Below are 24,237 nucleotides of genomic sequence, written 5' to 3'. Positions count from 1 at the left end.
TTAAAAGGACTGGGGAAAAAAGCTCAATTGTTTATTGATTTTATAATAGGCTTAGTGCCACAGAAATAAAGTGGGGGCCGATGGGGCAGTGTGGTCAACAAGAGGCGATGGCGTGACAAACACGAGGTTTATGCATAAGTAACAGAAGTTTTAGTCCAAATGCTGGGATATTTTTAACCTGTCCCCCCCACCCCTACCCAGATTTTAACCTGTTGTTGAAATAACCACTCTACTCGCAAGCAGTATACAGCCTTACAGTGCTGGAAAGAGCTCTCCTGCTCATTCAGAATATCGCCATGACGGCACAGGTCGGCAGTCAAAGATGAGCTGAGTGAATCAGCTTTGAATAGATGCCATTTGAGGGGACCTGCACATTATCAAGTGTATATACTGAAAACTAACAAGTAAAAGATGCAGTGAGGAGCTCTGAACTGTGTGTGCTTCCTGCAACACAGTGTGTATGTGTTCGCCTGGGAACGCATGGGTGAGTGTAGGGTCTGATATATGGATGATAACACTAATTAGCTCATTTTGTTTGGGGCACAACACTCATTAAAAACCCAGTGGGGCCATTAAAGTTACCATCCCTCCAAACCACTGCTGCCATCATATCCATCTCGGCTGATATCTCACCCGGCTCTCACTGCTTTTAATGGCCTCTGCTTCAGGTTGTTGGGTTGAGCAAAGATTTGTGAAGCTTGGATCACCCCGATTCTCCCCCCTCTTGCTGTAGTCGCACCCCCCCCCCACCCCCACTGCATTTCCTCATTTTATTGAAATTTCTTTCATTTGTATCTTTCCATTCCTTCCCTTTTCCTCACGATTGTCTCCATCTTCATCATTGCTTATATGTCTTGCCCTCCAGCATCCACTATGTCGCGTATGTGTTCCGTAGGCTGCCTCCATGTAAGAACCCCAACAACAAAATCGCAGAGGGTTTCGCATTTTACCCAAAAAAGGGGGAGTGATAGTTGTTTCCAAGCTTTACCCACCAGTGTCACTGTAATACCCAGAAACCTCCTCATGGTTCAGTGCAGCAAGCTGTGCCATAAGGCACATGTTCCTCTGCAGCCGGAGAGACAAGAGGCAGAGGCCTGCCAGGATTAGATGAGCAGGTGTAGCATCCAGCTAGCAGATACAACACAAAGCCATATTCAAGCCTATGTTCTCTGGGGCAAAAAATGTTAAAGCTAACAGATTCTAGTCATCTAAAAGGAGGGGTTCAAGTCAATCCGCTGCACATATTACTGTCTCAGCTGGGAAAAGAGCAGAGAAGTGTCTACCACATTTGATTGGTTGGGGAGGTGTGTTGTCTGCGTGGTCAGCCAGATTCCGTCAAACTTGTTTAGAGATGATACACAATAGAAGGGTCCTAAGGGCGTTTTTCCCTCATTGTCAAGATTGGCAAGAGATGCATTAGATGCTGTAGCATACACACTTTGATTACCCAGCAAGCCAAGGTGCTGTTGATTTTTTGGACATATCAAAAAATGATGTCAGTGCCACAGCTATCACATGCAACTTGTAACACACATGTACAACACTGCTCCTGAATCACCATGACTGGGACTCAAAGACTGCACTCAATAATAATACTACTAACTCTCATACTATTAAATGAAGATGCTTTACCCACCTCAGAATGCTGGATGCTTGAAGGTGAAAGTAACACTGGCAGCATCACTCAAACCCTCATGTTAAATCCACATAACGTGTTTTTTTAAAAAAAACATGAGCATGCATGGCAAGAAGGGAAACTGTGACAGAAGCCTTTTACATAAATCTCTGCAGTAATCTTCAAAAACTGATCCAAAGGGCTGGATAGTATGAGGAAAATGTCTACTAGTGATGCTGTTCTTGTGCATTGGAAATACAATGTGACTGGCAATTAAACCAGATTTCCCTGAATCCTATCTTCAGTTCCCATCATTGCAATGTCCAACATGTAGTGTGAGTTTTAGCATCTTGGTCACAAAAATCTTTATCAATTTAAAGAGTGAGCAGCGGAACTTTGATGGCAGTTAGACTCCTGCGTAAACTGTTCGGTCATTTCCATTGGTGTTTGACGTTAAGTACAAGCGTCTGCAATCAGTCAGTCAAGGGCTGGGAGAGTCCATCCAACTGGCCAGATATGCAACTGGCAGGCAGAGTGTGAATGCATGGCACTTAAAATAATGTAGCCTACCAAATATTGTATCCAAGCAGTCCTTTGGAAATGCAATATTTCACAAACTGACACCATGGATACAACTGCAACTTGCTGATCACGGCTCATTTCTTTGGCCTGAAAAAAGGCAGAATTAGTTTCATCTCTAACAAGTTTACCTACATGCTGCCACTGCAACAGAAGAATAATTCTTGACTAGGTATGTTAAGATTAACTTTTTTCCCTACACATTCACAGACATGCGCGTCTGTGCCATGAGTCTAGACGTGACACAGCCATCATAAGATGCTGTTATGGCATGAAATCTAAAGGCAGCAGTTTTCAAATGTTGCATCAGTAAATCAGTTTGCCACGAGGTGGGCTATATTTTAACAACGTGTCTACTTTTTGGATTATTATTGGATTATTATTATTATAGCTCACATAATTCACAGAAGCTCATTGTATTGGAATTATATTATGAGGCGTTTTAACAAAAAGTTATATTCACATTAATGTATTAGTTTTGATAATCAGCTGCCAATCATTAGTCTCTTGCTTCATCCTAACGTATCAGATTTAATTGTATCAAAATATTAAATCAGAGGGAATCGCGATTGAGTCAATACGTTTACAATACATACTGAATCCGTTTTTTTTTGTTGTTTTTTTTCTGCTCATGTATCCCCAATGATCATTTGCATTCTATCAGAATCAGAATCAACTTTATTTGCCAGGTATGTGTACAGATACGAGGAATACACAATGTCCTTACTTGGGTATTGAGATCTTTATGGTGTTGTTTACATGGCACAGATATCAAACCCGAACCCTAAAAGAGTGGTGCTAGTTATTTTGGAATTTCTTGAGATAGAAAAAAAGTCCCTGTTTTTAGGACTTTGGAACTGAAACAATTCCAACACTGTGCACAGGTTAGTCCCATATAACCTGTGCAGAGTGCTTAGTAAGACTCTTCTGACCCAACCAATGCATGCTCTAACTGTCTGGTCATTTCCCAAATCATTTCTTTTGGCCATGTTGTTGAGAGGCAAGGCTGAAAATACTCCTGGTCTCAGGTCTGGATATTAAGAGTGTTGATTAGATATACGAGTTTGCCATTTGCCCACAGAGCGTGGAGTGTCTCTGACAGAACTGGGGACCATATGGCTGGTGAGAGATTTCCCCCCTCTCTTCCTCTTCGCGCAGCCTGACAGCTGGATGGCTGCTAACTGGGGACGAGGAAGCTTGGCAGCTGCAGCTGAGAGCAACGCTTTGATGCCGCTCACCCCTTTTTCACTCACTTGCTTTTGCTCTCTCTCTCTCTCTCTCTTCTTCGCCTTCTCCTTTCCCCCTTCCCTCTCTTTAAAGAGAGGCCAGGCACCTACTACCAACCATTCTAAACTTGGAAGAAACTTTCCACAGGTTGGACAAGAGATATCGAAGGCGCGAATGCAGGAAGTGACCTAACAGTAAATGAAGTTCTCTAAATCTTGCTGTAGTTTCCTTGGAATAAAGAAGAGTGGGTTGCTTGATACATATTTTACTGGAAGACTTGTGTCAACTCTTCCACTTTTTTGTGCCATGTTTTAACACTACTTAAGCAATGACAACAAATAAAAACAAAATTGTCTTGCCATTCAGGATCTGTATATCTGATCTTTGAAAGTGTGCACTTGTGGCTGGTTGGGTGGCGGTTAAACTAATGGTGGGGCTGCAGTGGGACAGAGGAAACAGGAGTATGAAGAGGAGGAGGAGGGGGAGGAGGAAGAGGAGAAATAGCCTTCTGGGAAAACATTAGGATGTGCAGCTGGAAAGTACAATAAGAAAATATCAGAGATTTTCTTCCTCTATTTCTTGTTTTTTTTTTTCCCCCCTCGCTTTTTGTTCTCTTGTACAAAAGGATCTTTCAAGATTTCTTAAAAAAAGAAAAAAAAAGAAAGACGCCTTTGGATGTTTAGATGCAGATACCTGGATGCTTTGTGCAGTATGAAAGAGAGCCAGATTCCTTTGAATAAAATAGTAACAGCAGGCAGGTGTTTCTTCTTTTTAATCCTAGATCTCAACTGCAACGTGTTCATTGAACTCTAATATATACAGCAATGTCTACGCAAGACGTTTGCTTTTAATGTAAAAAAAAATAAAATAATGCAACATGTGTTTCTATTGATATTCCCCTGGCAAGTTATGTTTCTGCTTTAATAAAGGCCAGAGCTAAAATCATTTCCTAGTACAGTCTCATTGTTCATGCCAAAGTCTCAGCTGTTAAAGTCACAGTGATTACTAAACCATCGGTTTAAATTAAATACAACCCAAGAGGGCAAGATACTGTTTAACATGCAACATTTAGCTTGAAAAAAGCTTTGATAAAGGGTTTCTAGTCATTTTTCAGTTTTATACCATCCCACTGGCCATGTGATCTACTTTAGGATTAAACTCTAGTTCCATTTGAGCTGGCTAGCTAAATCGAGGTATAGGCTACTGAGATTTTAAAAAGGCACAATTTCAAAGCAGCAAATGGTTGTAACATCTGTCCTATAGTTTTGAATCTGTTTAAGTGTAGAGTAAGTGTGAGTCACCAGATGTTTCTCTGGCTGTAAGGTGGATAAAGTAAAACAGCTCCGCTGGTAAGTCACCCTTTTGTTGTGTATTGCTGGTCAGCTGGTCGTGAAAAAAAAACAACAGCACTTTCCCACACTTACAGGAAAGACAGTCAAGGTGTGGAAACTAGAGTGTCACTAGTCTTAGGTGGTTAATGCTATTTTGAAATAATAGTTGGTACGCCGTGAGAGCTCTGGGTTAATTCACCACATTGTTCATTTCTACCTTCATTTCGGTACCAGTGTGCCGCCATGTTGTCCATTAATGTTTCCATTTCACACCCGTAAACAAACAATTTTGTATTCACATACTGAAAACAATTTTTATTTTTAATGCAAGAATTAATGCTAACTTGTTGTGGCAGCAGGCGTTTACAGTTAGTTTTCATATTGTTTTGTGATTAGCTGGAAACCATGGCGATTTTACTAAAGGTTAACATGGCGTAAGAATGTCATACCAGCCCCCGACTAACCCTAACCTTAAACATTCCTCCCTCATTCTGTCCTGCACTGCTTCCCCCGTAATTTCGTACATTGCCACCCCCCACCCCTGTTCTTTCTCTCTGTTGAAGACCCCCTTTTGCTGCCAGCTCCGAACCAGCTTTAAGCCTACTGAACATGGCGCAGGAAGGAGGAAGGTTGAGCAGGGAGCAGAGGAGGCGAGACGACAGGGACAGAGTAGGATAGGATAAGATAGGAGGTTGGAGATGAAAAAATAAAAGTGAGGGGGGGAAAAAGACAGAGAAGAAGCAGAGTTTGGCTGGAGCCAAGAGGAGAGCAGCTGGGCACGGCTAACAGGGAATGATAATGACCTCAGAAATCTGCTGTTCGCTCCACAACAATAGGGTGCTCAGTCGCCTGGAAAATTGTGTTCATCAGCTAGCTCTGCTCACTTACTAATTGACATTGCCAAATATTTTAAGAACAATTGGAATGTGGCAGGGGGAGAGAGGGAAAGAAAAAAACAAAAAACGAAAGCTCAGAGATCTTAATCCCTGGACTTAATTCCTCTCCTATTTTTTTTTTCTTCTGCCTCCCCCTCTCCTCCGTTTCCCGTTCTCCCTCTTTCTCCCCCGTTTTTTTTCTCCTCGCTCTGTCTCTCTTCTTCTGCTGCGATGAGGAGATAGCTACAGCTAAGGAAACAGCTAATTTTTCATGTAGCTTTCTGCTGTCATGTCAGCTCCCTGATGTTGACACAAAAGGCTTTTTATGTGACCTGTCAATGGGGGTTAAGAGAGGAAGGGGGGGGTAAGTGAGGGGTGGAGGGTGATGGTAGGGATTGGGGGGGGAGCAAGTGAATGATAAAGTGAAGGAGTGAGAAAGAGAAGAAGAGAAAAAGTCGACCAGACGAGGCGAAGAGGCTGAAGCGGGCGCTCCCTAACTCATTATATCACACATTGGGCCCTCCATTTTTCAAAAGGCAAAGGTCAACGTATTGTGCTCTTTTACACACAGGAGGAAACCCAGTCGTGCCCCAAGCTGACTTGTCCAAACAAAGGTCCCCTCGCCCTCCGCCCACCCACCCAACGCTGCGCCTCCATCCCGCCGCCCGCTCAGCCAACCAGTGCCATCATTTGCATTCCTTGACTGAGAGCCCTGCCTCATTTCACAGGAATCCCACATTGATGGAGTCGGACAGCTGTCACCAGACAGAGAGAGAAAAAAAAGAACTTGGCACTCGTGCTCACGCAGCTCTGCCCTCCCCTCCGTCCCTTTGACCCTCTGTTAAGCACACAGATAAACAATCAAGGAACAGAAACTTTTTTTCAACAACTACGAAGCTTTTACGGGCTGTTTTTTGGACAGAAAGAGCGGCAAAACACTTATTTAGTCTGGATCTGTGGATTTGTATGTGCGTCTGAATGTTTGGGCTGGGTAAACACGCTCAACCAATAGCACAAGCTGTGATTGTGATGTTAATTCATGTCTTTGTCTTGCTGTTGCCTGATTTTTTTTTTCTACCTGGTCATTAGTGTCAAATTTCTCTTAGTATTTCCAGAGGTTGTTGGTCATTTTTCCCCTTTTGCCATTTTTACCCCATCGCAGGTTTAGTCCTTACCAGACATTTGCCTATAAAATGGTGTGGCCCACTGATGGGCCATTCAAACCAACCGGGCGTCAGTTTGTTTGTGCCAAGAAGCTGTTTGATGCGCCCGATGTCTCCTTTGTTTTTGCTTTTTTTGTGTGTTGTCAGTAGTGTGAAGTTTCTCTTTTCATCTCCAAAGGCTGCTGATCATTTACCCCCTTTGTTATTTTTTTTTAACATTGCAGTTTTTGTCATTTCGCATCCGATTTTGTGCCGTCTGCTGTGGGACAATTTGAATCAACCATACGACCACTTATAACTGCCAGTACCGCTTTAACAGCAGATCATTTCTATATTTGTCTAGTAGTATATTGTTATATCACTTTAGGACAAATGCATGCTAGGTGGAGGTCACTTAGAATTATTTTTATTTGACCAGCGGTCATAATCTGTCATATTTTCCGGGGGTCTCTTGGCCCCATAAGGGACAAAAATAAATAAACACAGGAAAATAAATGTTCCTGGCTTTAAGTTCATGGACACAAACTGCTTTGTTTATGGTTATGGACTGGAAGGAAGAAGGGACAAAATGCTAAACTGATTTGGAAAGGGGCGAATTGACCCAGAGCGGCTTCCAAACTGCAGCGAAGAGCTCTGCTTGTGAGTCAGCTTCTCTTCTGTTCTTGCGGCTCAGCTTCGGCATGACACCTGAGAAGATAGCTTGCTGATGTATTAAGAATATTAATATGCAAACAGTCTACCTGACAGTGTAAGGCAGCCTTCTGTTGTGGAAAGATAAATATTATGTTTTAATTATAAAAACATAAAACAGAAATGGGGAAGACAGATGATGAAGGGGGAAGGCATGCGTGCGTGTGCTTATTCCGAGGGGAAAAACGTGAGTTTTTCCAAAGAGTTTGAGTTGAAGCGAGTGGATAAGGCTGTTTTCCCAGGAATGTGATGCCCTGTCATACCCCCAACCCTCCCACCCCATCTTATTTTCTGGATTGTCTATTTTCTTTTCCTTTAATGTCATCTTCTCTTTTTCACTGTCTGAACAGTCCATTTTTTTTTCCTGTACTGAATTTATAACCAAGCGGGGGAATCCTAACGTGATCATTAAGACATAAAACGGGCTGATAAATGTTTCATAAGGACAAGGCAGGCCACTGATAGCCACCCAGGAATACCGAGGAGCCGACCGAGCCTCGCAGTCCTCCCCTCGATCAAACACACACTCGTTGGAATACAATTGAAGATTTTAAATATCTAAAAAGCCTGGGCTAATTCCCAACATGGGTAATATTTACAAATTGACTCTGAGAGACTGAGAGACAGGGTAGGAGAGAGAGGCAGAGAGCAAAAAAAAAAAAAAAAAAAAAGAAAAGGAAAGAAAAAAAGGAGAAAAAAATCAAATGAACCGTGCAAGGAAAAAGAGAAAAGAGAACAGAGGAATAAATTGGCCTTTTATATTGTGCAAGCGTGTACAAAAATACTAAGTCTGCATTTATCTAAGACATGTCAATCAGAGCAGCACACTGACAATTAGTGCGTTTGAATAGAACTTTTATCATTTACCAGACACCAGAGTCCTGACCTACTGTACAAAAATACAGCTCAGGGAATGAATGTGCCTGTAACACAATGACTGTCTATTTAAGTTTGGTGACACATAAAAAATACAGATATGACAGGCCAGACTCCTTCAAATGAGTGGGGGGTAGAAGGCTCAGGTTTTGTAACCACTGAGTTCTCTGATTATAGAGAAAAGAAGAATAGTGCGAGGGGGGAAGCAGGAGAGGAACAGATGTCAGTTACAAAGACAAAGTAATTTGCGTAGACTAAAGAAATGAAGAAAAAAAAAACACAAAGATGTTACTCATTATTTGTTAGGCCTGGAGTTTAATACACACACATATCGCAGCACACACGCACAACTGACTGCCCGCTTAGTAAAGGGCTGCTTCAGTTTGGTAACATTTACTGACCGCTTTTTTATTCATCTATTTCTTAATGGATATAAGCAGGGCTGGGCTGATGCTCTGGGGTAAAATCTGAGCCCTGTTACAGCCATTTTGTTTCAACCATTTTGTTAAAAGCAACAACACCAAACTAATATGGTTCAACTGGAAAATTCCAACCACCATAAAACAGACGTACGTCCTCCTCACGCAGTTTCCAGCCCTATGACCAGGCTGTAAACAGTAAAGGTAACCCCTCCTTGCTAACATGCTAACGATGCTAACGATGCTAAGGCTGGCATCTGCTCTGCAGTGTTCTCTCAGTGGTAATCAAAAGGGCTAATCCACAGTTTTCAGGGAACCTAGACAGCAGCTGTGCACCTCCTGTTTAAAGCCTGCAATAATTATAGTGGTCAGAAGTCTACTGGATAATTCTATGGTGAACAGAGATTATTTCAAATGAATGAGCAGGAGATGTATGGGCCCTTTAGTCCTTTTAAGATTGGGAAAAGTACAGAAAGCGTAATATATCGACAGGTCAAACAGAACAAACTCCACGCTGATTACAGTTTCTTAAAAATCACAGTTTGTCTTTGTTGGCCCTTTTTCTAGATATGCAAATGAAAAGAAACTTGGATTCTTAGTTTTCAAAAGGAAAAAATAGAAAAAGAAAAAGAAGGTGCTCAAAAATCTTGCCTTATATTGGAGTTAGAACCATACTCAATGGAGAATGGGAAATGTGTAAAATGGAAACATTCAAATTGTTCCATAAACGGTGCAAATTTAAAGATAGTCATCTGCTCATTAAAATACAATACTACCTAAAGAAAATAACTAACAATGGTAAAGTACAAGATGACTTGTTTACAGCTATGAAATAAAGGGACACGCAGACATGGGAAGCAGGCCCGAATAAGCAAAGAGGCGAGCTGACCTCGAGCTGTTTGCTACACCTTTCTATTGTTTTGGAAAAGTTGGTGCCTTGACCTCACACAACAGAAACTTTTGTAAATCAAAACGATTTCTAACAATAATTGTATTTCCAACTCTCCCCAGAAATCAAGAGTCAGTGGCGAAAAAGAAAGAAGATTGAGGAAAATCAGGGTGGACCAATGCACTGTGGACCAATATGCATTCTGTTGTGAGATTCCTTTGGAGGTTTGCAATCCAGATAACAAAAGTTACTCTTCAGTGATGCTTCATTGTTTCACCTTAGTATCTGTCTCCAGGGTACAAACTGTTTGCAGGTGGATTATCAGCAATTTTCCCCTTTTTGTCCAAGAGCATTCTTGCACATCTAAATATTGCTCCAGAAGTGCAGTAAAAACTTTAATAAGTCAACAATAAATAAAAACAATGATACAAAGAAAAAAGCTTAATTAATCAAATCTGTTATTTCTAAATCCCATAATTTTTCACACTAATACTTCTAGAGTGCTCTGCCTGTTTCCAACAAGTTTTCTAAAGTAAGTATATAAATGTACACCAATAATCCAAGACAAATACTCTACCCCCAAAAAGGTTTAGCGTAACCTAAAACAAGCCATGTTTTTCTAAGAATACCCACCTATTAATAATCAAATAAGTTGCAAAATTAATAGAAAATATAATTCGGACAATGACAGGCTTAGAAAAAACAATTTTGTACCTGAAATATAAATTGTGTTCCTCAAACAATGCTTTCATCAAGGAATCCTCCAGTTGCAGTAATTGCAGTAAGTCTACAGAGGTTAGAGGTTAAACCTGCAACAACTATGAACAGGAAGGAAAAGGATGGATGGATGTGTGGCTTTATGGATGGATAAATAGATGGATGGACTGCAGAAAGACTGGCAGATGGATGGATGGATGATGGCTGGACGGACGGACGGATAATTATTGAAATTGATTTCTGAATGTAGAAATACATTTCAGTACTGGGCTTTCCTTTTCCACATTTATTCAGATCCTGAATCCTGAATACATTTACTTTACTAAATTTACCATTTTATAAATCTAAGAATATTTTGTGGAGTATTCTAGAAGGCATATGAACCCTATTCAACGTATGTGCTTGTTATTTCCTGCCACTTTGGAAAAACAGTATTACTATCACAAAGCATAGTATTACTATGTATTGTGTTTCAGTCCAATCACAATACAGCCATCTGTGACGTTTCTTTAGACGCTTAATCTGGTTCAGAGTTGTAGGAATGCAAGAACCCACCATGCAAAACAGAAACATAGTGAGATTAAAGTTAAGAGTTTTTCTGGCTTTATTGTTACTGTCCTTTTAAATTAAGTAAACTTGAGAAACTGTGCCATCCCACATCTTCCATTAATGCCTCCAATTTGAAGCTATGTGTGCATTAAAGAAGTCCCAAACATAAGAGATACAGAGAGATTCTTACATATCATCATTTTGCATCTTGGTAGTTTCCACTGACGATAAGTGGCTCAGGAGTGTTTGTCACCATCCTCCCTTATAGTCGCCCTGATCTTGTTCAAATGTATTTTATTCCTTTTTCAATGACACAGTAATTACACTGTAACAGTTTGTCTGCATGTGTAATTACACCCTCATTGTACTGTTGCAATTAGATGAATATCCATGCTTTATAACCTAAGGCGTCAAGTTGGCAAATCCAATTTCAATTTGTATGGAGCAAGCATTTTGCCTGCTTGTTTGAGCCATCGTAAGACCAGGGATATGCAGGCTAATCCCTGCCATGTTAAAACGCAAAAGAAAATGTAGACATGGGGGATTCTCCACAGAGAGAAATAGACAGAAGGGAGTGTACAGATTCTTTTGCAGCCAGAAGCAAAAAGACTGGGGGTAGTGGGAAGGTTGTAAAGCTGCATGCGAGGACTTCTGATGCTTAAGGCCCAAAATGCGTACAGGAAAAAGCTGTGTTTTTACAGATTTGGTGACAATTTGCAGTAAAGGAGTGGTTTTGTTAACTGTGGCTTTTTAAAGGTGGCTTGTGCATAAGAAGGAAAGGAAATGTTGCCCATAGAAGCACATCATTTGGGATATTATGAGTATCTGTTACTTATGAAATCTCTGGTGTGAAGGACTTCCAACAATAAACTGGTGTTAATGTATACAGCCCAAAATTATTCATACATCTGGTAGCTTTAGATCCATCCATCCATTTTCTAACACATCTATCCCTCATGGGGTCACGAGGGGTGCTGGTGTCTATCTCCAGCTGTCAGTGGGAGAGAGGCGAGGTACACCCTGCTAGTCGCCAGTCTATCGCAGGGTAGCTTTAGATTTTATACTAGTTTCAAACGTTTGTTTCTGATACCAAATTAAACAAGCATCCCTTAAAAGATAAAGATGCAATGTGTAGGGGATACCAATATGGAAATGAAATATTAATCTGTTTTATTAGAATTTTAATCAAAATGGAAAGTTGAAAATAATGCTTACCTATTTTATTAATCAATGGCAACACATAAACCTTTCCTAAGACTGCTTTTTTGCATGCGTTCACTGACACATTGACCATTAATAATCTGTGCTGATGAGCACCGAGTTATCTCTGGCCGTGTTGCTCCAAAACACGAATAAGATTTTCAATCTGAAGAAACATGTTGCTAAATCTACAATGGTTACAATGTAGAATATATATATATATATATATATATATATATATATATATATATATATATATATATATATATATATATATATATATATATATATATGTATGTATGTATCCGTGTGTGTGTGTGTGTGTGTGTGAGAGAGAGAGGGGGTTTCTTTTTTGCTCTTCTCCCTCTCCTCTCTGTCTCTCTCTTTGTTTTGCCTTAGCGCTTTTAAATAAGTTCCATCTCAAACACAAAAGTGCCAGAGTTCACCTTCGTTCACAGTTGACATGTTATTGTTGATTACTATAATTTAAGCTTAACTCAAAATTGCTGTGGGTAGGTGGTGAGACAGAGGCCATGGTTCACACATGTACACACAGGCAGATGTACACACTCAGAAACAATCAAACAACCTTCTTTCTTTCTTTTTTTTTTTTTGTTCTTTACAGAAGCTAAGTTATTAAGATAAAGACAATGATGCAGTGACCACATCCTGTACAATGCAGAAGAAAGTGATGTACATGTTCACACAGAGTAACCCCACAGACTCATACACTAACATCCATGTGATGCATGACACCTTTATCCACACCTACTTCTGACAAATTAAACTTTTGTCCCTAAGCTCAAAATATGAAGCAAGTTTTAGAGGTTGTGGGGAACAAGTCAAGTTTACTACTCTGGCTTTAAAGAAATATTAAAGGTTGAGGAACATCTGATCCATTTTTTTCCCTTAGGCTTTGCAAAGGTAACGTCTACACTGGAACTTGCCTTTGCAAAACTCAACAACAGCCTCTCAGTTGTGGCAGCAGCCGCCTGTCACACAGTTCGAACATAGGCAGTGTAGGTGACTGGCCTGAAGGTGAGACAAACGAACTGTGCACAAACCGCACATTTAACGCCACAGTCAGGCTCGAGAAAACCATTAAGCTTGTTGATACATCATTTTATGTGGCTCGATTATTTCTTATTTAAATTCCTTTGGGTCCTATAGTTAAGCTCTGAGCAAGACTTAACAATACTAAGAAATGGAATACAAATCTTTAAGCTTTTGAGATGAGTAAGTGGTTGACTATGCTTCTAAAGTTGTCAACATGCCACAATCTGTACCAATCAGAATGAAGGTGCTTGAGTCAAAGTAGACAGAGACGGAGATGCTAGGATGGAAGGAGGAGGGGTGGGGTGGGGGTATACAGAGGGAAAAACTTCCAGCATTAAAATTCAGAAGATAATTACATCCGCAACACCCCCACCCTGTTCAGAAAGTGTTATGTTTAATAGTCTCTATAAAGAAAATAGGTTTTTATCTCACTCTCATTTTCATTAATTCCTAATTGGGGTGGGGGTTGTCTGTTATTATTTCTTAGATTAAAATAAACATAGCCTGTCCCATGTTCAAACCCATCACAACACACATGCATGATAAGGACTTCATGCCTCTGTGAATAAATAAACAATTTTGTCTCCACTGGTGGAATTAAGTTCCTTTCAGCCTTAAGCTAAGCCACTCTGATTTATATTTATATTTTTTTTTTCTCAAAAGACTCAAGAGTACATCCTCGCTTTAGCAAATGAAGTTCGTCAGGTTTTTTTTTTTTTTTTTGACCTGCTTTATATGTATATCTTTAATTAGTGTCTTGTTTAGCTTAAACCGGCTGATTATCACATATCCGTGACCTAATTACTGCACACAATCCTTAATGCCAGCACTGTGCCCTAAGGAGCAACCAAAAGTTACCTTTAAAAACTAGTGTAATCATTAGCAATGAGCTGCCCCTAATCCTACTAAACATACACTTATCTAGCCTCGGCCGGTCTGTGTTGGGTTGGGGAGAGGGGAGGAGTTGGATATCCTCCACCATGTTTATTAAAGACGTTTATTAATCACTGTGGTTAAAACAAGTTTGTCCCTACACTACGAGTCTTTACCCATGCTCCACAGGGATTTATGACGACTAACCTGCAAATGAGAATGCAATTGTGAACCTGGTCTTTTCTTGAATCACTTTCTCTGGAGTCATCTGACACTTAGTCGGAACTGTAGTGAAAAATATGACAAAGTTAACTGACTATGCTTTCAAGTGAGTCTATATACTGCATCTAAACTCTAATTTCATACAGAATAGGTATAAAAAATAATATTTGTTATGAATATATGCTATCTTAAATCACTCTTCTTGTGAGGATGTGTGAAGGTTTGTGTGTCTGTGTTAAATAACAAAGCATTTAAATTTGAGAAGTATCAGCGGCTTCTTTTTAAACAAATGTTATATAGAAACAAACTCATCAATCATCCATAAAACTGCAGAAAATGTTTGTTTAACATGCAATAAAGCAGTTATGGAATCTATGTCAGGCAAAAAAAAAGAACTAGTTTCTTGGATTATGCTGTGGTACCTGAGGATGGCGATGAGGGATGTGGACTATCATCTTGGATGCTTCCCGTCTGGGACTGTCCTCCCCCGGCACCGCTCTCTTCGGTCACATTAGACGAACCGGGAGTAGTGGAGCGACTAATGGACTGGGACTCGGGATCACTGGCTGAGCCACGGCGTTCATCTACACTTTGATGAAGAGCTTCATCCATGCCTCTCCTGTCTTTGCCATGTATTCGGGAGTGGACAATCATTTGATGGTAGGTTCTGAAGACGCGGCCACAATCGGGGCACTCTGAAGGTTTCTCTTTCAGACTGGAAAGGCTGTAGTCAATGTTTGGGGCTCCTAAACCAGACAGGCCTCCTGGAGCTTCAGCGACACCATGGTGAGGGATTAGATCACGATGACTTTCGAAGCCTCTTCCATCCTCCTTCATGGGAATCATGGCTCCGCTAGAAAGCTTAGATCCCTGCATGCTCTCAGAGAGCTGCTTCTGCTTGGAGCTATCAGTAGAAGCGATTAAGGGATAATCTTGTTTGTCCTTTGAGTAGGAGGCCAGGGCCACCACACCACTCATCTCATCTTCCTGCCCTGGGGTTATATGCGGCTGGTGCTGCTGCTCTTTGGGCATGAAAGCCCTGTCCATGGCCATACCACGTGCCATGATCTGCCAGGCTTGATAACTGTTGAGAGAGTCCATTTCTGCAACTTTTGCAGCTGCCTGTAGGCGCTCCATGCAGCTGGACTTGAGTGGGGGCACGAGATTGAGACAACCAAGGAGTGAGCGCTTTTCGTTTTCACCAAGCCCATGAGCCATACCTCCTGCCATTGGTCCAAGCAGTTTTCCTAACATCTCCTTTTCCTTCATGGCAATCCCTGCTTTAGCTAACATCTGGTGTTGCTCACTGAGGCCTTGTTTGTCTGGTGAGAGAAAACCTCCTTGAAGACATGAGATGTAGCGGGAATAGAGATTGGCATGAGCCTCCTGAGCCAAATTGCTCATGCTGTTAACAGCAGCCATATCTTGCTCACTGGGCTGTGGCGGTTTGCTCTTAATGGCAAGCTTGTTTAGGTGGACCTTCATGTGGTTCTTCAGAAACCAGGGTTCCTTAAAGCGACGGCCACAGATTTGACAGCAGTGCTCAAAGGAGTCCTTATGCTTTCGCATGTGACCCTTAAGAAACCATGCTTGACTGAATACCTGGCCACAGACGTCACACCGAAATTCTGTGGCCATTTGCATGCCACCAGCTCCACCGGCACCCTGTCCTTGGGTGGTTTCAGCTGTGATGTGGGCCTTCTCCACATGACTTATCAGTTCCTCTTCATGGGAGGCAGCAAATTCACATAGAGTACATTTATAGGGCTTGTGGAGAATACGGATGTGGCGGTCTAACTCTTCACGCTTCTTGAATTTCCCTTTGCAGAAAGTGCAACGGTAGCCATTAGCTGGGTTCACGGACTGTTCATCCTGGCTTGTCGGTTTGGGTGAGGAAGATGGCTGAGAAGCTGTGTCTGGAGTTGCAAGGCCAGAAAGGGGAGGAGGGCCACAGGTTGACGGCATTTGCTGCTGATGGGTGTTGGAGCTGCTATTGAGGACAAGATGGGGTGTTTGAGCTGTCTGGAGAAGACTTCCACTGCCTCTCATCTGCTTATCTCTCAGGATTGCCCTCTCCTCAAGTTCATGAAGGAGCCGGTTTTCCTCTCGGACACGACCGCGGCCCTTACCCAAATTTCCTAGCTTGTGGGTGCGGAGATGGATCTTTAAGTTGCCCTTCTGAGCTGCTCTGTGGTCACAGTAGGGGCACTTGAATGGCTTCTCGCCTGTGTGTGTGCGCATGTGGAGTGAAAGGATGCTGTTAAAACGGAAGCGCTTGCCACACAGCGGACAGGGATACTTTCTATTCTTGCGAGCATCATCTTCGATATCATTCATCTGCGACATGATGCCCAGGTTTTGGCCATTGAGAAACTGCTGAAGATCAACCCGGCCATTTAACCCACTTAGTGCGCCCGCGTCAATGTCTCGGTTGAGCTGATTGGCTAACAGGGCCATCTGACTGCTGATAGGTTGACTTGCCAGGGCTGCGTGGTGTGTCTTGTCATCCAGAGGAGTGACAGCCTTCTCTTCAGGAAGCTGTTGTGGGCGGTGTAGGTCGGGAAAGGCGTGTCCTAGTTGGGCAGTGAGCTGGTGAAGCTTTTGACTGATGGGGTAACGGCCATTTAAAACTGCACTACTGAGATGGGCATCAGTGTCAGGCACCGCTGATGATACACCAAGACATAAACTGGAGTCATCCATCCTACGGGACCAGACAGAAAAAAAAGAATGTTAGACCTGGGAACAAACAGAACTAGAACAATAACGAATAACATTCTCAATAGACACAATGCTAGGGTGATATCGGGTTATGTCACGTGTTACTCAGTTTAGCAGGACCACTGTGTTTTCACTCTCTCAATGAAACAGACATTGTCTTTAACCCTAATACCTAAATATAGATTTGCAGCACCAAGGGCTTTCAGGGCTGCTGTGACGTCTTAGAACTTTTTTCAAACCACCAAACCATACTGGATAGAATAATTACTCTGTAACAAAGTGAGAGGTGTGTAATTAAGCTATTAGTGCCCATCCTATCAGAATTCCTTCAATTACACGCCTTAATGAAAAAGCACAGCAAAACTGTTGGGAAGCTACCTCTATACAACAATTATGATATTTACAATAGCACTTCAAAAAAAAAGGCTTGTTCAAGTGAACAAAGAGTTCTTATCTGGAATGTGTTCAACTTTTTATGTTTGCACAAGGATGTATTCTTAAGGATACATCCTTGCTCCTGGGTGCATCCTCGTTTGTTATCCCTGGGTGTTTCTTATTCTTTTTCATCTATCTGGTTCTTCCGTATTCAGGGGGGAAAAAAAATGAATAAGCAAATATGTAAAGCTGATTTGTAACATAAAAGGAAAATCAAACTCTGGCACAAGGATGATTATTTTTTTAACCAGAAGGAGCATGAGTGACCCTAGTTGAATTAAACACTGACATTTAGAAATGTAAAAATAAATGCAGATTTTTACTCTTATTTCTCTTGCTGCTGAAAATGTTTGCTTTCCATATGTGTAACATGAGTGGATAAATAATGAAATAAAAGGAAACAACAGTAGCTTAATACAGACCCATCTGTTCTCCAGATGGAGAGTTATAAGGAGCCAGTCCCACCATTCCTAGCTGCTTGCTAGGGTCAAACCCTGAGAAGCAATGACCATGGTTCTGCTTTAGTCAACAAAATATTGTATAATATCTCATTAAGCTGATTAGTATGCTGCCTGGTAACAGTGGCTCCATGATGAAAACTTAAACTAACTCCTTTGTATTGTGCTGGACTGGCTTCAGGCGAGCTTAATTTCAGTAGAAAAAAAAGGAAGCCAGGTGCATCAATAGGACCCACCAACATCAAACGTGTACGGAAGTTCGGTGTACATGCTAGAGAAGCAAAGGCCAGGCAAGACTTTATCAGATACAAGTTTTTTTTTTTTTCTCCACGCACAATTTATTTATGAAGCACGGCAGACTACATTGTGCTTGCTTCATTTATCATTGTGTTCACTTGAAAACATTCTCTCTTGTCCTCTCTTCCCACAGTGGGAGGTTAGCAGACATAAGCGGTGTCTGTTCTTGTAGTCACTGGGCTCTCCAGCCCACTATTGATGGTGGATTCTTATCTTGAGGACATGAATTAGACAATGTGACCAGTTTCTACTTGCGTGTAGAGGAATGTGACACTTGTGGGCTGTCCTTTGAATTCTTCTGGTTTCTCCACACAACTGTTATAAAGTCAAGTGTTCCAAAGCGGTTCCAAAGAACGGGGATATGCTATGTTCTGTCGACTTAAATGCAGCAGTTGGATGTGCTTCTATCGAAGGCTGCTCAAGTTTTCAACAAGTCGCGTTTGATCGTGCTCTCATTTGACTTGAATAGTGCCACAATTATCTTAGGAATAACTCATATTGTATGTATAAATATACTGTGTCTATCATCAGCCACGCATATATTGGAGGAGACCTTATTTGAATGGGCCCTTTTTTTTCAGAAGCGTCTGCCTTTTGGAATCAAAATCTGCGAAAAAAAACTAGGTTGATGAGCTGTTGCTCATTTGGGGAGATAGCAGCTTGCCCTTTTCTTCAATTTGATTTCTGCCTTTATCTTTAACATATAACAAAGGCAGATAGACAATGGAATATTGTGAAATGAACTGACAAATCCAGTTTGTTTTTTTTTCCCCTTCCCTCTTTTTTTTTTTTAATAAACGTATCCTGGCTGACGAGCATATGCAAATGAGGCACATTTATATGCTTGCCTTGCTCCCGAGTCATTTTATATTTTTTCCCCTGATTAAAAAGGACATTTCTTATGTGACATCCCCCCTCTGCTCACATCAACACACACACACACACACACACAGGCATGCACGCACGCACACACACACACACACACACACACACGTCAGGGAATATGAGGGTGGTGTGCAGAAATTCGTAGACACTGATAAAAAGGCATGCACTCAACACAACCTCTTTGACTACACACAACAATTCAGTATGCGAATGCCCTCTAAAGACACCGCGAACGGGTCGCAACTCACCCACAACTCTTTTTTTCTCTTCAGACAATAGCCTGAGTGCAGTTTTTACAAGTCTTCTACAAACTACATAAGAGTTACAACCACAGAAGAAAAAAAATGCTAATGCAATATTTTAAAAAAGCGGCATGTCTTTAAAGAATAAAGAGTTTGAATTTTGCATCCTTACCAGTCATATTAAGTTAGAGCCTGGCCCCCCTTTGTTTTGTAAAATGCCTCAGTGTCTCTGGTAATGCTGTGGAGCCCGTGTTAGAACAACAGATGCACGTCTACAGTGGTATAGTGTCTGTCTGCCGTTATTCTAACCTGAATACACCTTATCATTTCCTGGCATGTGAAGCAGTGCTGCCTCATTAAAACTATTGGCTCCTCTGATACCTCGAAAACCACAAAGACTTCCTTTAGCATTTTCTCACGATAGTTCCGTTGCTGTCTTTATAGTGTGTGGTTTAATATTCAGCAGAGCACCACGTGCACCCGTAAAACCCAAAACCCTCTGCACATTTCAATGCAGAAAAAAAAAAATATATATATAAAAAAAAAGCGATTTCACTCGGTTTCTTTTTCAGTCCTCCGCTTAATTATGAGTGGTATCTGGAACACAATGGAAGAGTATTTCAGTCATCATTTGAATATGCTCAGTTCATTTCTGTTATCAATAATGGCATGTATCCTAAATGCATTTGGGAATTCTTTTTATTTTTTTGCTCTAATTGTAGCCATATGAATTATTGTAAATGCAATACACTTTCTGTAGCAAGAACTGTGACCTACAGTAGTGCGGAGAAGTTTATACACACCCACCACAGGCAAAATTCTAATACTCATTTTAGGCTTTTTATGTTTACAGAGAGGAATGTTTCAACTGCAGCAGAAAACTTTTTTTGTGATGTTTTTTTGAAAACAAGAAAACAAGAATGGGATGCACACGTTGGAACATATTGAGACTTTTCTCTATTGAACTCAGGGTCAAAATGATACATACAGGCTCAAATATATACACATTCACTGGAGCGTTTTAATAAATAGTGATAAAGGGTCTGGATAGTCTAATTACCTTCTAATTAGAATGCCTGGTTGGTTGCTGCGGGTAGCGACCAACCTAAAACATAATTGTTTGACTTTTTAATACCTAGAATAATGGGAAGGTTCAAGGAAGTCAATAAGAATCTATAAAATTTTTTTAAGCTGTCTACACTTTTCCAATATCTGGAGTAAAATTTGCACAACCACACCTTGATGAAAGAGTTTTGGACTCTCAGGGACAACCCAGGACTCACCAAGGCCCAAGACTTCTGTGAAACTAATAGGACACCAATTCAGACAGACAGACCGTTATATGGTCCAGTAAAGAGTGATCTGTGCTTCCTGGAGTCAGTGTGATCATTTCAAATCCAAGATCCCAGTAAAGCATAGAAAAGACACGCGTCTACGAATCCTAAAGTCTATGTGGATTTTTGAATAGGCTCAAAATTAGGTGAACAAATTCAAACCTGAGTACCTAGTTTTTGTTTTTCTTTTTTTAAAGGATCTATTGTTGTATAATCAATCCAGACAAGAAATAGTATAACTGAAATAAATGATTAAAATTTCTAAGAAACGTTGATATTAATGTCCAAGATGGTTGTGTACAACATTTGGATTACAACTGTCTTATAGTTTCAAATTACTTGCAAGTTTAGTCATAAAACCTTTCTGTGACATTTAAGACAAAGCTGGGTGAGGGTGGGGCTAAGAAAGAATCGAAAAGCCATTAGTTGGACTTTATTTTATTTTGGCATGTATTGACATGATTCTCATCAGCTTACCACAATGCAATACCTCATTAAGTCCTCATGAACAAATTCACTGCTTTAAACAAATCAGTCATTATTCACAATATGCTGAATTCAATCTATTTTGCACCAAATCATTAATGACACAAGGGGGTTGGAGCGACATTATTCTGATATGCAAGGGACAATGTGGGGATTTACCATATGTTACATGTGCTGAGATTAGAATGCTAAATATTTAGCGATTAGACAAACATCAGGGACATTCAGATTCATTAAAAAGATGTGTTTTCAAAGCACAAACAGAACTTCCTCGTCGTTTCAAAGATCAATTACATCTCAGCAAAAGATGGTTTAGTTAGAGTCGGCGCTTTGTTAGGTAGAACACACCAGATATGAGCTTCTTCCCCGGCTTGTGTTTTGTTCTATTGCAGGTGGTCTTTGCAAGACGTCTAATTATTCCAATAAAAAAGCTGCCTTGTTTTCCTTCCTCTCGCTCGCACTTTGACTTCACTGCATTATTACTTTCTGTAATGAGGTGAAAACACTCTGCTCTGAACTGCACTTGGAAAACAGTCACACAACACCACATTCAATCTAAACTCCATCCTGTGCCCTCAGCCACTTGATCAAAGCCAATAACGTTGCATTTCCAAAAGATAGGATGGTTAAAAACTGGACTGTGCTCCTTTCAAAGGAAAAAAAGTGAACCCAAAGAGGGGGCCCAGACCAGAATCAAAATGTATGCCTGATGGGAAGCTGTTGTCTCTTTAAGCAAGAAATCGTCAATTAGCAGAAAAAACATGAGGACTGTACAGTATTTGTAAAACGCACACTTTTGCTATCTTTGTTCAATATAGAGATAGAAAATCGTGATTGTATTATCAACCAACATTTCCGTTTAGTATGCTCTTTCTTCTCTATCATTACCATGTCCCCAACACTCTACGTGGGATTTCTTCTTCGAAATCTTTCGCTGTTTACCAGAAAGCCTGAACTTTTTCAGAACTAATTCACCAATGTTTTGTCAAGAACCTTCGCCTCAACACACCGCTTTTCAGAACGTTTTCCTTCACTGGAAACAGCAACACAACCACGTGAACCACGTGAGCTTGGACAAGAAACGTCAGCTGAGAACAACAAAGGGAAAATGTAGTGAACCGGATCCCAACTCTGATTATGATTAGCCAAATTTAAAGGCACACTAAGCCATTTTCAAGTGGCGCTCCCCCTACAGGACCTTTTGAAAATAGCACCACACCTCACAGTTAACAGCGCACTCTCAAAGCAGCTAGAAAAACTAAGAGAGGGAAATACGTGTCTACGAGGACGGATAGGCCCGGCAAACGTAACGCGGGCGAGCCTATTTTTACCTCTTGATTATTTGGGAGAGGGAGGGTGACAAGCCGGATGTGAGAGAGATCGAGAGAGATGTGTGTATGCGGACAGATAGTGGCTGGAGTCACCGGCTGGCCCGCTGTCTGTAGCGCAGGGCGGGGGCGGGTCTATTTATAGCTCTTCTTCATAGTTGCTTAGTTGTTGCCCAAATAAGAGACTTCACGTAAAAAACAAGATAAATAAAATGCAACCTGTGACTCACAGAATTTATAAATTAATTTTTAAAATAAAACAAGCCAGACGTCGCTTATAACAAGCAGACTTGGTAACTGTTATTGATGCCAATGGCCTTAAATCGGGCTGCCGTAAAGCTGGTCATCTTACCGCGAGAACAAGAACAGAGCCGCAAGACCGCCTCGGGGTCGGAGGCATGGAAAGTTGCAAGTGTGGTTTTTCAGCCAGAGACACTAGTAGGGGAAGATGACAGACCCCTCGATTATCTCATAATCCGTTAGATTACCATCACAGGAATTTAGAAGAGGATTTATTTAGGTAAAAATGTTACTTAGTGTAGCTTTAAAAAAAAGGAATAGGCATTTTAAACAAAGTCGATTTTTCTTATGCATTTAATGACTGAGTGAATTAAAATGTTCTGCCCTCATAGAGACTCTAGGTACACAACATATTGTATTTAAGGGCTAAAAAAGTGGATTTCACATGATATGTCCCCTTAGCTGATAACTAAAGAGGAACGCCTTTGATCAGCACCACGCTGCTCAGTGAAAGCAGGAATCACCTGCCATGACATCAAACATCTCTCAGCAGCCCCTAGGGTGTAGCTAGCATGGAGATCTGGCCAGCGACGCAACTTAGAGCAAGTAACTTGATCTAAAAACAGCCCAAAAGATATTACAGTTTATAACTAAAGTATAAACTGTTTATAACTAAAGTGTTTAAAAAAAACCACATGTAAAACCATGAAACCAACAGGTAAGGATGGGAGCTGGAAAAAAAACATTACAAACATGGGAAGTTATAAGAAAGATCTGCTTAAGCACAAATCTTTTATTTTTTTAATCCAGAGTTTAAAACAGAACATACAGAGAAAAAAAGGACCAAAAAATGCCTTGTTTCTAAATACTGGCATTTGTCTCGCTAAAATAAAATCTAAACAAAAACACACATTCTGTGCCATCCAGCCTTGTGTGAGACCGACAGCACACGAGCCGGAATAATACCATTCAGAATAAACTGTGAAAACATGGGAGGAGAAGTTTGGGGAACAAGTTTTAATCCTCGTGTTTGAACCACCAAACTCCAACCATAGCAGAAATTTGCATGGAATGAAAAGCTATTTCCATTGCCGCTTCAGCTGGCTTTTATGCACAAGAAGCATAATTCTAACCTTGCAGTCAACAATGTCACTCGAAACCTGACATACCACAAACAAAGAACATTCAACCGCTATAAAGCCGAAACAAAAGTGGATTGAAGTGGATACGTGAATACCATATCATCTTGAACGCAGAGAAACTAACAGATGGGTTTTGACGAGAGCACAGACTCAATAGATCTGTGACAAGTCTGAATGAACAGGAGCCTCTGCTTTTTCCTTCTTTCTGCGGAACAATGTATCATTGAGGGATGCTTAAGAGGTCCTGTCAACAGGTAGTTCAACTTTCAGTTCATCCCCACTGATCAGTTGGAGCCCTCCTGACAGCAAGAAAAGAAAGACACCGGGAGGGAACGAGAGGCAGAAAGAAAAATGTTGTGGATCTTTTTATCCGTCCGTCGCTCTGACA

At 41.0% G+C, this 24,237-nt stretch overlaps 1 protein-coding gene across 6 annotated transcripts in view; it reads right to left on the bottom strand.

The window, feature by feature from the left end:
- znf536 (zinc finger protein 536) overlaps positions 1-24,237 on the bottom strand; it is a 229,810-nt gene that overhangs the window by 87,923 nt on the left and 117,650 nt on the right. For 5 of the 6 annotated variants that reach the window (XM_036136301.1, XM_036136299.1, XM_021315959.2 and 2 more), the window contains 2 exons: positions 14,704-16,985; positions 14,267-14,344 (listed from right to left, as the gene is read on the bottom strand). In XM_036136301.1, coding sequence (XP_035992194.1) covers positions 14,267-14,344; positions 14,704-16,984 — 2,359 coding nt within the window. In that variant the 5' untranslated portion in view covers position 16,985. The remainder of the gene's footprint in view (positions 1-14,266; positions 14,345-14,703; positions 16,986-24,237) is intronic. The other variant, XM_021315961.2, reaches the window with a different exon arrangement.

The sequence above is a fragment of the Fundulus heteroclitus genome, chromosome 4 (assembly GCF_011125445.2).
Source record: "Fundulus heteroclitus isolate FHET01 chromosome 4, MU-UCD_Fhet_4.1, whole genome shotgun sequence".
NCBI classification, from domain to species: Eukaryota; Metazoa; Chordata; class Actinopteri; order Cyprinodontiformes; family Fundulidae; genus Fundulus; species Fundulus heteroclitus.
This window is presented reverse-complemented; position numbering and strand designations above follow the sequence as displayed.